Source organism: Pseudophryne corroboree, chromosome 6, assembly GCF_028390025.1.
Source record: "Pseudophryne corroboree isolate aPseCor3 chromosome 6, aPseCor3.hap2, whole genome shotgun sequence".
NCBI lineage: Eukaryota > Metazoa > Chordata > Amphibia > Anura > Myobatrachidae > Pseudophryne > Pseudophryne corroboree.
Genome location: NC_086449.1, coordinates 428,154,518 through 428,169,813, shown reverse-complemented (window position 1 = coordinate 428,169,813; position 15,296 = coordinate 428,154,518). Strand labels below are relative to the sequence as shown.

The 15,296-nt window shown below is 45.7% G+C and overlaps 1 protein-coding gene across 11 annotated transcripts in view; it reads left to right on the top strand.

The window, feature by feature from the left end:
- Nucleotides 1–15,296, top strand: part of SRPK2 (SRSF protein kinase 2) — a 379,930-nt gene that overhangs the window by 283,473 nt on the left and 81,161 nt on the right. For all 11 annotated transcript variants that reach the window (XR_010179379.1, XM_063927028.1, XM_063927027.1 and 8 more), the window contains one exon: nucleotides 7,724–8,257. Coding sequence is in view for 10 of the 11 variants with exons in the window: in XM_063927028.1 (XP_063783098.1) it covers nucleotides 7,724–8,257 (534 nt within the window). In the remaining variant the exon portion in view is untranslated. The remainder of the gene's footprint in view (nucleotides 1–7,723; nucleotides 8,258–15,296) is intronic.

Sequence of the window (15,296 nt, the reverse complement as noted above, 5' to 3'; positions counted from 1 at the left end):
CTTACCCTTACTACATTTTTCTGTCTGTGCCGTAAGAGGTTTTACTAAACCTAATAATAATGGGATAATCTAGAGTTTGTAAATGCTATATAAATTGCGCTATCACCCATATTTCATAGGACACAGTCCAAAAGTAAAAGAACAAATCTTTTATAACGGGTTATTAATTATCTGAGATAGGGCTCAGTGCTCCTCATGGTTATGCCAAAAAAATAAAAACTGCAGCGCTTTTAATGAAGTCCGTAATCAAATGTGAAATAGCTGGAACAAAATAAGCCCTCACTATAATCTGAAAAAAACCCCGAAAGAATCATGTAAGTATTGAAAAATAGTAAATACTGTGCACAACTGACCTTGAGGTCTATTTACTAAGCCTTGGATGGAGATAAAGTGGTCGGAGATAAAGAACCAGCCAATCCTCTCCTAACTGTCATTTTTCAAACACAGCCTGTAACATGGCAGTTGGGAGCTGATTGGCTGGTACTTTATCTCTGTCCACTTTATCTCCATTCAAGTCTTAGTAAATAGACCCTCTTATCACTAAGCACACTGGTTCCTTATTTTATTTTGATTTTTTGACCTAAAATTGTACTTATTTAAATTTGAGAACCAAGGCAAATCTGTTCTTTTTGTTTTCAGTTAATATAATGTTATGATCACAACTACAGTAATTTCTTGTAAAACATCCATCCTAGCACTGTGACAAAAGGTTCATTGAATGGTATAATCCCTGACCCTGGTATCCAGTCCAGTCTCTGCTACATACCTCCCCAGTTTGTATCTCACAAAAGTAATCAGGACATGGGGGACACAATTGTATATTACTGATTCTGGTCATGTCTCTAATGAGGGGATACGGTCATTAGGTCGACAAGACTTAGGTCAACAGTCATTGTGGTCGACATGCATTAGATCAACATGGTCACTGTGTCGACATGTACTAGGTCGACATGGAAAAAGAGGTCGACGTGGGTTTTTATATTTATTTCTCTAACGTCCTAAGTGGATGCTGGGGACTCCGTCAGGACCATGGGGTTTAGCGGCTCCGCAGGAGACAGGGCACAATAATAAAAGCTTTAGGATCAGGTGGTGTGCACTGGCTCCTCCCCCTATGACCCTCCTCCAAGCCTCAGTTAGATTTTTGTGCCCGGCCGAGAAGGGTGCAATCTAGGTGGCTCTCCTGAGCTGCTTAGAATAAAAGTTTAAGTTAGGTTTTTTATTTTCAGTGAGTCCTGCTGGCAACAGGCTCACTGCTACGAGGGACTTAGGGGAGAGAAGTAAACTCACCTGCGTGCAGGATGGATTTGCTTCTTAGGCTACTGGACACCATTAGCTCCAGAGGGAGTCGGAACACAGGTCTCACCCTGGGGTTCGTCCCGGAGCCGTGCCGCCGACCCCCCTTGCAGATGCCGAAGTTGAAGAGGTCCAGAGGTCCAGAAACAGGCGGCAGAAGACTTTCAGTCTTCATAAGGTAGCGCACAGCACTGCAGCTGTGCGCCATTGTTGTCAGCACACTTCATACCAGCGGTCACTGAGGGTGCAGGGCGCTGGGGGGGGCGCCCTGGGCAGCAATGTATTATACCTTTTTTATGGCTAAAATACATCACATATAGCCCTTGAGGCTATATGGATGTATTTAACCCCTGCCAGATCTCACAAACTCCGGGAGAAGAGCCCGCCGTTTTAGGGGGCGGGGCCTATTCTCCTCAGCACACGGCGCCATTTTCCTGCTCAGCTCTGCTGTGAGGAAGGCTCCCAGGCTCTCCCCTGCACTGCACTACAGAAACAGGGTTAAAACAGAGAGGGGGGGCACTTATTTGGCGATATGATTACATATGTGAAAATGCTATAAGGGAAAACACTTGTATAAGGGGTTGTCCCTGTATAATTATAGCGTTTTTGGTGTGTGCTGGCAAACTCTCCCTCTGTCTCCCCAAAGGGCTAGTGGGGTCCTGTCCTCTATCAGAGCATTCCCTGTGTGTGTGCTGTGTGTCGGTACGTGTGTGTCGACATGTAGGAGGACGATGTTGGTGAGGAGGCGGAGCAAATTGCCTGTATTGGTGATGTCACTCTCTAGGGAGTCGACACCGGAATGGATGACTTATTTAGGAATTACGTGATAATGTCAACACGATGCAAGGTCGGTTGACGACATGAGACGGCCGGCAAACAAATTAGTACCTGTCCAGGCGTCTCAGACACCGTCAGGGGCTTGTAAAAACGCCCATTTACCTCAGTTGGTCGACACAGACACGGACACTGACTTCAGTGTCGACGGTGAAGAAACAAACGTATTTTCCTTTAGGGCCACACGTTACATGTTAAGGGCAATGAAGGAGGTGTTACATATTTCTGATACTACAAGTACCACAAATAAGGGTATTATGTAGGGTGGGAATAATCTACTTGTAGTTTTTCCTGAATCAGATAAATTAAAGTGTGTGATGATACGTGGGTTTCCTCCGATAGAAAATTATTGGAGGTATACCCTTTCCCGCCAGAAGTGAGGGCGAGTTGGGAAACACACCTTAGGGTGGATAAGGCGCTCACACGCTTATAAAAACAAGTGGCGTTACCGTCTCCAGATACGGCCGCCCTCAAAGAGCCAGCTGATAGGAAGCTGAAAAATATCCTAAAAAGTATATACACACATACTGGTGTTATACTACGACCAGCAATCGCCTCAGCCTGGATGTGCAGCGCTGGGGGGGCTTGGTCGGATTTCCTGACTGAAAATATTGATACCCTTGACAGGAACAATATTTTATTGACTATAGAGCATTTTAAGGATGCATTTCTATATATGCGAGATGCGCAGAGGGATATTTGCATTCTGGCATCAAGAGTAGATGTGATGTCCATATCTGCCAGACGATGTTTATAGACACGACAGTGGTCAGGTGATGCAGATTCCAGACGGCACATGGAAGTATTGCCGTATAAAGGGGCGGTCAATCGGACCTGGTGGCCATGGCAACAGCTGGAAAATCCACTTTTGTTACCCCAAGTCACATCTCAGCAGAAAAGGACACAGTCTTTTCAGTCTCAGTCCTTTCGTACCCATAAAGGCAGGCGGGCAAAAGGCCAGTCATATCTGCCCAGGGTTAGAGGAAAGGGAAGAAGACTGCAGCAGGCAGCCCATTCCCAGGAACAGAAGTCCTCCACAGCTTCTGCCAAGTCCGCAGCATGACGCTGGGGCCATACAAGCGGACTCAGGTGCGGTGGGGGTCATCTCAAGAGTTTCAGCACGCAGTGGGCTCACTCGCAAGTGGACTCCTGGATCCTACACGTAGTATCCCAGGTGTACATTGGAAATTCGAGACGTCTTCCCCTCACAAGTTCCTGAAGTCTGCTTTACCAACGTCTCCCTCCGACAGGGAGGCAGTATTGGAAAAAAATTCACAGGCTGTATTCCCAGCAGGTGATAATCAAAGTACCCCTCCTACAACAAGGGAAGGGGTATTATTCCACACTATATTGTGGTACTGAAGCCAAACGGCTCGGTGAGATCTAAAAGATTTGAACAATTACATACAAGGGTTCAAATCAAGATGGAGTCACTCAGAGCAGTGATGGCGAACCAGGACGATATGGTGTCACTGGATATCAGGGACGCTTACCTACATGTCCAAATTTTGCCCTTCTCACCAAGGGTATCTCAGGTTCGTGGTACAGAACTGTCACTATCAGTTCAGACGCTGCCGTTTGGATTGTCCACGGCACCCCGGGTCTTTACCATGGTAATGGCCGAAATGATGATTCTTCCTAAAAGAAATATGGACGCTTTCCTGATAAGGGCAAGGTCCAGAGAACAGTTGGCGGTCGGAGTAGCACTATCTCAAGTAGTTCTACGACAGCACGAGTGGATTCTAAATATTCCAAAATCGCAGCTTTTTCCGACGACACGTCTAATGTTCCTAGGAATGATTCTGGACACAGTCCAGAAAAGGATGTTTTCTCCCGGAGAAGACGACCAGGGAGTTATCCGAGCTAGTCAGGAACCTCCTAAAACCAGGAAAAGTATCAGTGCATCATTGCACAAGGGTCCTGTGAAAAATGGTGGTTTCTTACAAAGCGATCCCATTCGGTAGATTTCACGCAAGAACCTTTCAGTGGAATCTGCTGGGAAAATGGTCCGGATCGCATCTTCAGATGCATCAGCGGATAACCCTGTCTCCAAGGACAAGGGTGTTTTCTTCTGCGGTGGCTGCAGAGTGCTCATCTATGAAAGGGCCGCAGATTCGACATTCAGGACTGGGTCCTGGTGACCACGGATGCCAGCCTGAGTGGCTGGGGAGCAGTCACACAAGGAAAAAATTTCCAGGGAGTGTGATCAAGTCTGGAGACTTCTCTCCACATAAATATACTGGAGCTAAGGGCAATTTACAAGGCTCTAAGCTTAGCAAGACCTCTGCTTCAAGGTCAGCCGGTATTGATCCAGTGGGACAACATCACGGCAGTCGCCCACGTAAACAGACAGGGCGGCACATGAAGCAGGAGGGAAATGGCAGAAACTGCAAGGATTCTTCGCTGGGCGAAAAATCATGTGATAACACTCTCAGCAGTGTTAATTCCGGGAGTGGAAAACTGGGAAGCAAACTTCCTCAGCAGGCATAACCTCCACCCGGGAGAGTGGGGACTTCAGCGGGAAGTCTTCCACATGATTGTAAACCGTTGGGAAAAACCAAAGGTGGACATGATGGCGTCCCGCCTGAACAAAAAACTAGACAAATATTGCGCCAGGTCAAGGGACCCTCAGGCAATAGCGGTGGACGCTCTGGTAACACTGTGGGTGTACCAGTCAGGGTATGTGTTCCCTCCTATGCATCTCATACCAAAAGTACTGAGAATCATAAGAAGGAGATGAGTAAGAACGATACTCGTGGTTCCGGATGGGTCAAGAAGGACTTGGTACCCGGAACTTCAAGAGATGCTCACGGAAGAACCGTGGCCTCTACCTTTAAGAAAGGACCTGCTCCAGCAGGGGCCTTGTCTGTTCCAAGACTTACCGCGGCTGCGTTTGACGGCATGGCAGTTGAACGCCGGATCCTGAAAGGGCATTCCAGATGAAGTCATCCCTACCCTGGTCGAAGCCAGGAAGGATGTAACCGCAAAACATTTTCACCGCATTTGGCGAAAATATGTTGCGTGGTGTGAGGCCAAGAAGGTCCCTACAGAGGAATTCCAACTGGGTCGTTTCCTACATTTCCTGAAAACAGGACTGTCTATGGGCCTAAAATTAGGGTCCATTAAGGTTCAAATTTCGACCCTGTCAAATTTCTTCCAGAAAGAACTGGCTTCAGTGCCTGAATTTCAGACGTTTGTAAAAGGGGTACTGCATATACAGCCTCCTTTTGTGCCCCCAGTGGCACCTTGGGATCTCAATGTTGTTTTGAGTTTCCTAAAGTCACATTGGTTTGATCCACTCACCACTGTGGAATTAAAATATTTCACATGGAAGGTGAAGATTCTATTAGCCCTGGCTTCAGCCAGGCGTGTGTCAGAATGGGCGGCTTTATCATATAAAAGCCCTTACTTAATTTTTCATTCTGACAGGGCAGAATTGAGGACTCGTCCTCAATTTCTCCTTAAGGTGTTTTCTGTTTTTCACATGAACCAACCTATTGTGGTACCTGCGGCTACTAGGGGCTTGGAGGACTCCAAGTTACTTGACGTTGTCAGGGCCCTGAAAATATATGTTTCCAGGACGACTGGAGTCAGAAAATCTGACTCGCTGTTTAGCCTGTATGCACCCAACAAGATGGGTGTTCCTGCTTCTAAGCAGACGATTGCTCGCTGGATTTGTAGTACAATTCAGCTTGCACATTCTGTGGCAGGCTTGCCACAGCCAAAATCCGTAAAAGCCCATTCCACAAGGAAGTGGGCTCATCTTGGGCGGCTGCCCGAGGGGTCTCGGCTTTACAACTTTGCCGAGCTGCTACTTGGTCAGGGGCACACCCTGACTGAGGAGGACCTGGAGTTCTCTCATTCGGTGCTGCAGAGTCATCCGCACTCTCCCGCCCGTTTGGGAGCTTTGGTATAATCCCCATGGTCCTGACGGAGTCCCCAGCATCCACTTAGGACGTTAGAGAAAATAAGAATTTACTTACCGATAATTCTATTTCTCGTAGTCCGTAGTGGATGCTGGGCGCCCATCCCAAGTGCGGATTGTCTGCAATACTTGTACATAGTTATTGTTACAAAAATCGGGTTATTCTTGTTGTGAGCCATCTTTTCAGAGGCTCCTTCGTTGTTATCATACTGTTAACTGGGTTCAGATCACAGGTTGTACGGTGTGATTGGTGTGGCTGGTATGAGTCTTGCCCGGGATTCAATATCCTTCCTTATTATGCACGCTCGTCCGGGCACAGTATCCTAACTGAGGCTTGGAGGAGGGTCATAGGGGGAGGAGCCAGTGCACACCACCTGATCCTAAAGCTTTTATTATTGTGCCCTGTCTCCTGCGGAGCCGCTAAACCCCATGGTCCTAACGGAGTCCCCAGCATCCACTACGGACTACGAGAAATAGAATTATCGGTAAGTAAATTCTTATTTTTTTCATTTTTTTAACTTTTTTATACTTTACGATCCACATGGACTACGATTGGGAATAGTAACCTGAGCCGAGCACAGCGGTAGCAGAGCGAGGCAACTTGCCCGAAGCATGGTGAGCGGACACGGTGCACTAATTGGGGTTCCCCGTCACTTTACGAAGAAAACAACACCAAAAAAGTAAAAAACAAACAAACTCATGTCGACCCTTTTCCATGTCGTCCTAGTTACCATGTCGACCAATAGTGGTCAATCTAATGATCCATACCCCTGAGCATACTTTAGTCACACCATGGGACAGGGTTTATTGCCTCTTCAGTGCTAGGTCTACTCTCCCTGTCTACAAACTACCATTTTATTGCTGCATGTAATGGGGCTCAAATGTGTCTGTCGTGTTCAGGAATGGTTTACCTACCACCCCATCCATGGAATGGCAGGGCAGTTCCCTTTAATTGGGAATGTCGGATTTGCCCGTTCCCTGCCGTCCTGCTGCTGCTGTCAGCAACTCCCAGTGTGTGAAATCATAGGGAGCTGCTGGAGGGAGCCGCGTTGTGTAGCCGCCTGTGTATCCATGGAGCGCTGCCATGTAGCCGGAGAGCACTGCCGTGTAGCTGGGGAGCAGGGAAGCTTTGTAGCCAGGCAGCGCTGCCATGGAGCCGGGTAGCCGGCAAGCGCTGCCGGGAGAGAAGAGCCCGGCAGAGAGAAGAGTATCTTCCACCGGCCGCGGCTCCACCTGCCCCCGCCAGTAAGCACTTTCTCTCCCTCCCTCGCCCTGCTCCCCCGTCTGATCTCCTCAATCCGACTTTTTTTTTAAGTCGTATTGAGATTGTCGGAAACGGGGCCAAAACCTGTCTGATTTGGCCCCATTTCCGACAGAAGCATGCGGCTTGGCAGCTATTCCGCCAACCCATGTGTTTTCCGATAAGTCGGGAATTCCCGACTTGTCGGAAAAAACTGCCCCCATTGAATAGGTCAGAACCCCTTCCGACCTAAATCAGTCGGAAACTGTCGTCTTTCCGACAAGACGGCAGTTTCCGACTCTTATTGAATATACCCCTTAGTATCTAAACATGAACATATAATATATGTCTTGGTATAATTTTCTGAGATAAATTGTATTAATTGTAAGCTTTTTCTGCCTATGAAATTTACATGTGTTTGTCGTTTGTAGTTTTTGCAGGTAATGTTTCCTCAGAAGGGGAAGATCATGATGAGAAGGAAGATACAGAAAAAGAAAATGTTGAGAAAGATGATGATGATGACGACGACGACAACATTGAACCAGAATTGGTTAACCCAGATCAAACATGGAATGAATCTCCTAAAACAAATGGCCATCTGGAAAATGGTCCATTTTCACTTGAACAGCCACTAGATGACGATGATGACGATGATGATGATGATGAAGATGAAGACCTCCCCAATCCAGATGACTTCAACTTGGATGAGTCTAATGCAGACAGTGATTACACGTACAGTAGCTCTTATGAACAGTTTAACAGTGAATTGCCAAATGGACAACATAAGGATACAGAATTAAACTTTTCTGAGTTTTCAGCCGCAATGTTTTCTGAACCTTTGGATTCTGTGGAATCTGGTTTGGCAGTTTCTGAGGATTCTACTGTGATAGAGAGAGAAGAAAGTGGCTCTTGCCAAGACCGGAGCAGGACCGTCTCCGCATCGAGTACCGGTGATATGCCAAAAAGTAAGTTTATTTTGCCATTTAACATACCTTTTTATTTTTCTTCAATGTATGCATTTTTCAGCAAAGTTAACTTCAAGAAACAAAGTTTGCAACACTTTACAAAATGATATGCATATATCTAAAATATTCCTACATTTGTGGCATACCATATTATGCAAAATATGGCTGGACACACTGCAACTTAGGTTTGCTTGTTTTTACCATATTAATTGATTCTTCTGTGGTAACAAAACATTTGTGGGGTCAATCAAAACCAGTGTCTGTTGTGTTTTTTATGTTGTAGTCACCTAATATAATCCGCAATTAGTGGTATTTGAGCAATTACTTAGAATGGGTGCACCATGTTACTTGCCCTAACCACTAAATGTCAGTATTTGTGCAGTTTGGCCCAATAGAATGGTTAGTCTGGCTGAGCATTTTGGTTCTAATTACATCTACTACGTGAACCAAAGTTGTTGTTTTTTATATGCATTAATACAATAAATTAAATTTGTTCATATAATAGGGTTACTCCTATGTCTATTCTTATCCCAATATGGAGACAATTGATAGAAATAGTATTACCAGCTGAAGATCCTGTAGGTGGCTCTGGAGTTTAGATTGCCTGTTGCTGCAGTTCCTGCAGGTCCAGTTCGGGATCAACAGTGGAATGTTTGAGAAGGAGCCAATATTAGGACTGAAATATTAGTAAGCAGATATTGGAGCTGATAAATAATGACCAATCAGCCAAAGGAAATGGAGTTGTGGTATTTTTTGCCGACTTGATCGTAATGTCAAAATTCATCATGTTGACACTAATGAAGTGTCGACATGATTAGAATGTCGACAGAACATCCCTGGTGGTCTAGTGGGGTCCTTGTGAGTCCAGCAGTATCTTCTGGGTCCAGCAGTCAGCTGATGATGGCTCCCCCTAGTGTCTAATGGTAACCATGCACATGCTGACATGTCCAATGTCGACATTTTTACAGTGTCGACATTATGAATACATCACTAGTTGTAAAATATGAAATATTAACATTAGAGATTTTATACAGTTTCTATATTTCTTTGTGTACAGTACGTTTGGTCATACCACACATACCTTTTATATTACTATATTAGTATTTATTTTTATATTTTTGCAATGTCATTTGCAATTTCATAAAACAGCAGAACATTCACACCTATCACGCTGTCCTTCTTTGCTTCTACACACAGATTTGAACATTGACTAACACATTTAAAGGGGGATACACATTATGCAATATCTGCCTAAAAAATAAACGATAACGCCATTTATGTCCTTATCGTTTATTTTTAACCTGAAATTGTCCAGTGTGTATGGGGGTATTGTTGGTGAACAATGAACGGTGCGCACTCCCGCACGTCGTTCAGCATTCACCAATATTGAGCTGACCAGCAGCTCAACCCGTCAATGTCAGGCTGAGCTACATGTTCGGGAATGCCAGCGGTGACATCACTGATCGTTATCAATTAACTATAACGTTCAGTGTGTATGCGTTATAATATTGAACGCTATATCGATCAACAATATAGACGTTCACCACCAGCATTTAAATATCAGCTAGTGTGTACCCGACTCTACATAAACTATGTTCATTTGTTTTGTTTTATCATTGTTTCTTTACTTTTGTATTGATTGTGATAGTGTTTGAGCTATGATGGTGCTTTGTGTTTTATATATTGAAATTCATACACACTTGTAGTTCTGTAATGAAACTAACCTAGCAAACATTTAAGAGATCTAGTCTATATTTGGCAAAACAGATTTAAATTAGTAGTAAAAGAAAAGGGAAAAAGTGCAGGCAAACATAGCGTATTTACACCCACATCACTCTCTTGCCGGCAGTTGCTAGTAGACTCTAGCGCTGTGCGAGAAAATACTATTCATACACTGGCGCATCTAAAATTGGTGCAGTGTTTGTGGTGCATGCGGTCCTCTTGGGTCCAGGGGGGCACGCTACCACACACACTGCACACGCTGCACCCATTTTTTCAGTACTCGCCTATCCAGAGTTTGGCATCTGCTGCAGCAGTCCTGTAAAAGCATCTGGAAAATGGTGTGGTGGCCATTTTCCCGGCAATTCTCCCTACTGCGCCTATGAAAAATGGCAGAAAAATATTCACCATGCCATTTTCCTTATGGCATGGGCACATAAGCATGCACACACTTTACTGCCAATGTATAGTGCAAGTTTATGCTACTTATAATTTTTATGTCATATCTGGGTACAGCTTTCATTAATGTAGACTGGAAAATGTAGGGGGCAAATGTTCTGAACAATTTATGTAGAAGTTAGCAGAATATTTAAGAGGGTAATGCAATCTGGCATGAAAGAATAATTGCTTTTTTACTAACAGAGACATAGGGGTATATGCAATTGCGGTCGAATTCCCGAAATTGTCGAATTTCGGGAATTTTTCGCCAAAAAAAAAAAAATTCGACAATGCAATTCAGTACTTTCCGACACAAAAACGGACTTTCAAAATTCGACTTTTTGAAATTCGACTTTTGACAAATTCGACTTTTTTGCAATGATACACATGCTGCAATTTGACCAAAGTCTATTCAATTCAAGTTTGGAAATTCGACAACAGTGCTTTTAGACAGTAAATTCGTCATTTTCAATCCGTGAAACCAATAAAAAAAATTTTAAACATGTTTTTTTTGGTGTTTTTTTTTTTGGTAATAGCATATCCATTTATATTAGAAGGGATTAGGTACTTGGTTTGTCTTTGTTGGAGGCACAAGTATTATTTATATATTTGTAAAAATATTTTTTATTTTTTATAGCTGGAACGGTAAAATCAAGGCAAAAAATGGCGTGGGGTCCCCCCTCCAAAGCATAACCAGCCTCGGGCTCTTCGAGCTGGTCCTGGTTCTAAAAATGCGGGGGAAAATTTGACAGGGGATCCCCCGTATTTTTAAAACCAGCACCGGGCTCTGCGCCTGATGCTGGTGCAAAAAATACGGGGGACAAAAAGAGTAGGGGTCCCCCGTATTTTATACACCAGCATCGGGCTTCACTAGCTGGACAGATAATCCCACAGCCGGGGGTCACTTTTATACAGCGCCCTGCGGCCGTAGCATTAAATATCCAACTAGTCACCCCTGGCCGGGGTACCCTGGGGGAGTGGGGACCCCTTCAATCAAGGGGTCCCCCCCCCAGCCACCCAAGGGCCAGGGATGAAGCCCGAGGCTGTCCCCCCCCATCCAAGGGCTGCGGATGGGAGGCTGATAGCCTTGAGAAAAATGTCAGAATATTGTTTTTTCCAGTAGTACTACAAGTCCCAGCAAGCCTCCCCCGCAAGCTGGTACTTGGAGAACCACAAGTACCAGCATGCGGGAGAAAAACGGGCCCGCTGGTACCTGTAGTACTACTGGAAAAAAAATACCCAAATAAAAACAGGACACACACACCGTGACAAGTACAACTTTATTACGTACTGCCGACACACACATACTTACCTATGTTGACACGAAGCAGTCGGTCCTCTTCTCCTTGGATGGGGGGGACAGCCTCGGGCTTCACCCCTGGCCCTTGGGTGGCTGGGGGGGGGGACCCCTTGATTGAAGGGGTCCCCACTCCCCCAGGGTACCCCGGCCAGGGGTGACTAGTTGGATATTTAATGCCACGGCAGCAGGGCACTGTATAAAAGTGACCCCCGGCTGTGGCATTATCTGTCCAGCTAGTGGAGCCCGATGCTGGTGTAAAAAATACGGGGGACCCCTACTCGTTTTGTCCCCCGTATTTTTTGCACCAGCATCAGGCGCAGAGCCCGGTGCTGGTTTTAAAAATACGGGGGATCCGCTGTCAATTTTGACCCCGGATTTTTAAAACCAGGACCAGCTCGAAGAGCCCGAGGCTGGTTATGCTTTGGAGGGGGGACCCCACGCCATTTTTGTCCGGGTTTTTCCTGTTTTTTCCCGTTTTTTTAATTCGCGGCAAAATCCGGCAAATCGTCCGTTTTTCGCCCGCGGGACTGTCGAATCCGTTTTTCATTGAATATGGTGAATTCCGGCAGCCACCTGCCGGAATTCACCTGTCGAATTGTGTCGAATTAAAAAACGGCGATAATTTGCCGCGATTCGCCGTGAATTGCATATACCCCTTAGAGGTATATTCAATAAGTGTCGGCAGCTTCAGACAGATTTAGGCTGGAAAGGGTTCCGACCTATTCATTAGTCGGGAATTCCCAACTTTTTGGAAAACACGTGGATTGGCGGAATAGCCACGTATCCATGTGCTTTTGCCGGAAACGCGGCCAAATCCGACAGGTTTTGGCCCCGTTTCCGACAGTCTCAATCCGACTTTAAAAAAAGTCGGATTGAAGAGATGAGACGGGGGTGTGGGGAGGATTAGGAGGTAGAGACGGCGGGCTATGAGGATTCCTCCTACCGCCTTCCCTTCCACTGTAGCATGGCGGCGCCTGAAGCAGCCTCCCTGCTCCCAGCAGCAGCACCTCCCGTTTTCCCCTGTACAGACTCCCGTTTCCCCCTGTACGGCGGCTGACGGCTCGGCGCAGCGGCAGCACCTCCTCCGGACTCCTGTTTCCCCCTGTACGCCGGCTGACAGCCTGGCACGGCTCATATCTGACGGTCGGATTTGGCAGCATTGAATAGTGCTTTGTCAGATCCTTTCCAACAATGCTTGTCGGAAAGGATCCGACTTGTATTGACTATACCACATAGTATGGCAGTTTGCCTAAAGCAGACATGTTCAAACTGTGGCCCTCCAGCTGCTGTGAAACTACATATACCAGCATGCCCTGACACAGTTTTGCTGTAAGAGAATGCTAAAGCTGTGTCAGGGCATGCTGGGATGTGTAGTTTCTCAACAGCTGGAGGGCCGCAGTTTGGACATGCCTGGCCTAAAGGCTAGAGTACCATGATTTGATTAGCAGGTAATTTATTTATTTTTGTATAAAAATAAAAACCAATAACACAATTCCCTTTTTGCACAGGTGTGAAATTTCAGCATTACAGTATTCTTTACCATCTGTCAATATTCTGAGAAGGTCGGCATGTTGTATATCGACATTTTAACAAAGTCAATATTATAACTGTCAACATTGTGGTGTTGACATTGTAAATGTCGACATTTTGATTACATTTCCTTTCTGACTATCTTTCTCTCCACCTACAGATAAGTCCTCCTATATCTTTACTGTTGTAATGCCAATCAGTACCTCTTGGCACACCAGGTCGCATAGAATCTTTTTGCATTAAGTGTCATTATTATTATTATTATTTTTTGTTTGTTTTTACAATAATGCTTAGTTACAATGCAATGCGACTAGGAGACTGCTGATTAATTTGATATATAACACTATATGAAGTGCTACTATGTAGCAGCAACAGCTTTTCTCATACGTCCTAGAGGATGCTGGGGTCCACTTCAGTACCATGGGGTATAGACGGTTCCGCAGGAGCCATGGGCACTTTAAGACTTTTCAAGGGTGTGTACTGGCTCCTTCCTCTATGCCCCTCCTCCAGACCTCAGTTTAGAAAATGTGCCCAGGCAGACTGGATGCACTCCAGGGGAGCTCTACTGAGTTTCTCTGAAAGACTTTGTTAGGTTTTTTTATTTTCAGGGAGGACTGCTGGCAACAGTCTCCCTGCTTCGTGGGATTGAGGGGGCAGAAGTAGGAACCAACTTCCTGAATAGTTTCATGGCTCTGCTTCTGGCTGACAGGACACCATTAGCTCCTGAAGGGTACTGAACACTAGCTGCGGCTATGCGCTCACTCCCACAGCCCGCCGTCACCCCTCTTACAGAGCCAGAAGTCAGAAGACAGGTGAGTGTACAGAAGAGGATCTTCAGTCATCGTGACTGCAAAAAGGTACCGTGCAGCGGTTGGGAACGCTGCGCGCCATGCTACCCTTCAACACAGGCACAGCAGGGTGCGAGGGGAGGGCGCCCTGGGCAGCATGTAACCTAATAAAAACTGGCTAATAAGGGGACATAAGTTGCTGAGGCACAGTCCTACCCCCGCCAGTATAAAAATTAGTATTGATATTGCTGAGGAGAAATGCACCATTGCGGGGGCGGGGCTTCCTCCTCAGTCAGCCAGCACACTGCTCAGCGCCATTTTCTTTTCAAGCAGGCTGCAGAGAAGAACGCTGGTCCTCCTCCACTTCTGAACAAGTATCAGGGTGCAAAAAAGGGGGGGGCACAGTATAAATCGGTGCTGTATTGTGAATTTATCATTATAAAAGCGCTACAGGTCTGTGGGCAGTTTTGTGTTACACAGGGTTTTTATCAATAGCGCTGGGTTGTGAGCTGGCAAATCCTTTCTGTGTCCTTCTGACAGATTTTACTGTGAGTCTGTCCCCTATAAGTCCCGGAATGTCTGTGGTGTGGTTGTACACGTGTGTGACATGTCTGAGGCAGGGAGCTCTTCCCCTGAGGGAGCCATTTTAGGGACACAGAGTTGTAATGTTATGGCGCTGCCGGCACACCACGAGCCTGAATGGGTGAAAGAATTACGTGATAGTGTGAATCATATCAGTAAGAGATTGGTTAAGTCTGAGTCTCATGCAGAAAACTGGAGAAAATCAGTGAAGGATGTGATTTTTCATAGTTCTGCCTTTTCATCCACAGGGTACCCCTCTGGGTCACATAAGAGACCATTTGCACAAATAGTACAAACTGATACCGACACGGACTCTGATTCCTCTATCGACACTAGTGATTCCAGGGGAATAGATCCTAAATTGGCAAAAAGCATTCAATACATGATTGTTGCTATAAAGGAAGTTTTGGAAGTTACGGAAGCCCCTCCTTTACCTCAGGAGAAGGCTTATTTTATAAGGAAAAGAAAATGTAACTTTCCCTCCTTCTCACGAGCTAAATACTCTTTGAGGGAGTTTGGGCAAACCCTGAAAAGAAATTTCAGGTTCCCAAAAGAATTCAGGTTGTTTATCCCTTCCCGGCAGAGGACAGGAAAAGATGGGAGTCGCCCCCCGTTCTAGACAGTGCCCTGTCACGTTTAACTAAAAAGGTGATTCTCCCTGCGCCTGGGATGGCTTCACTAA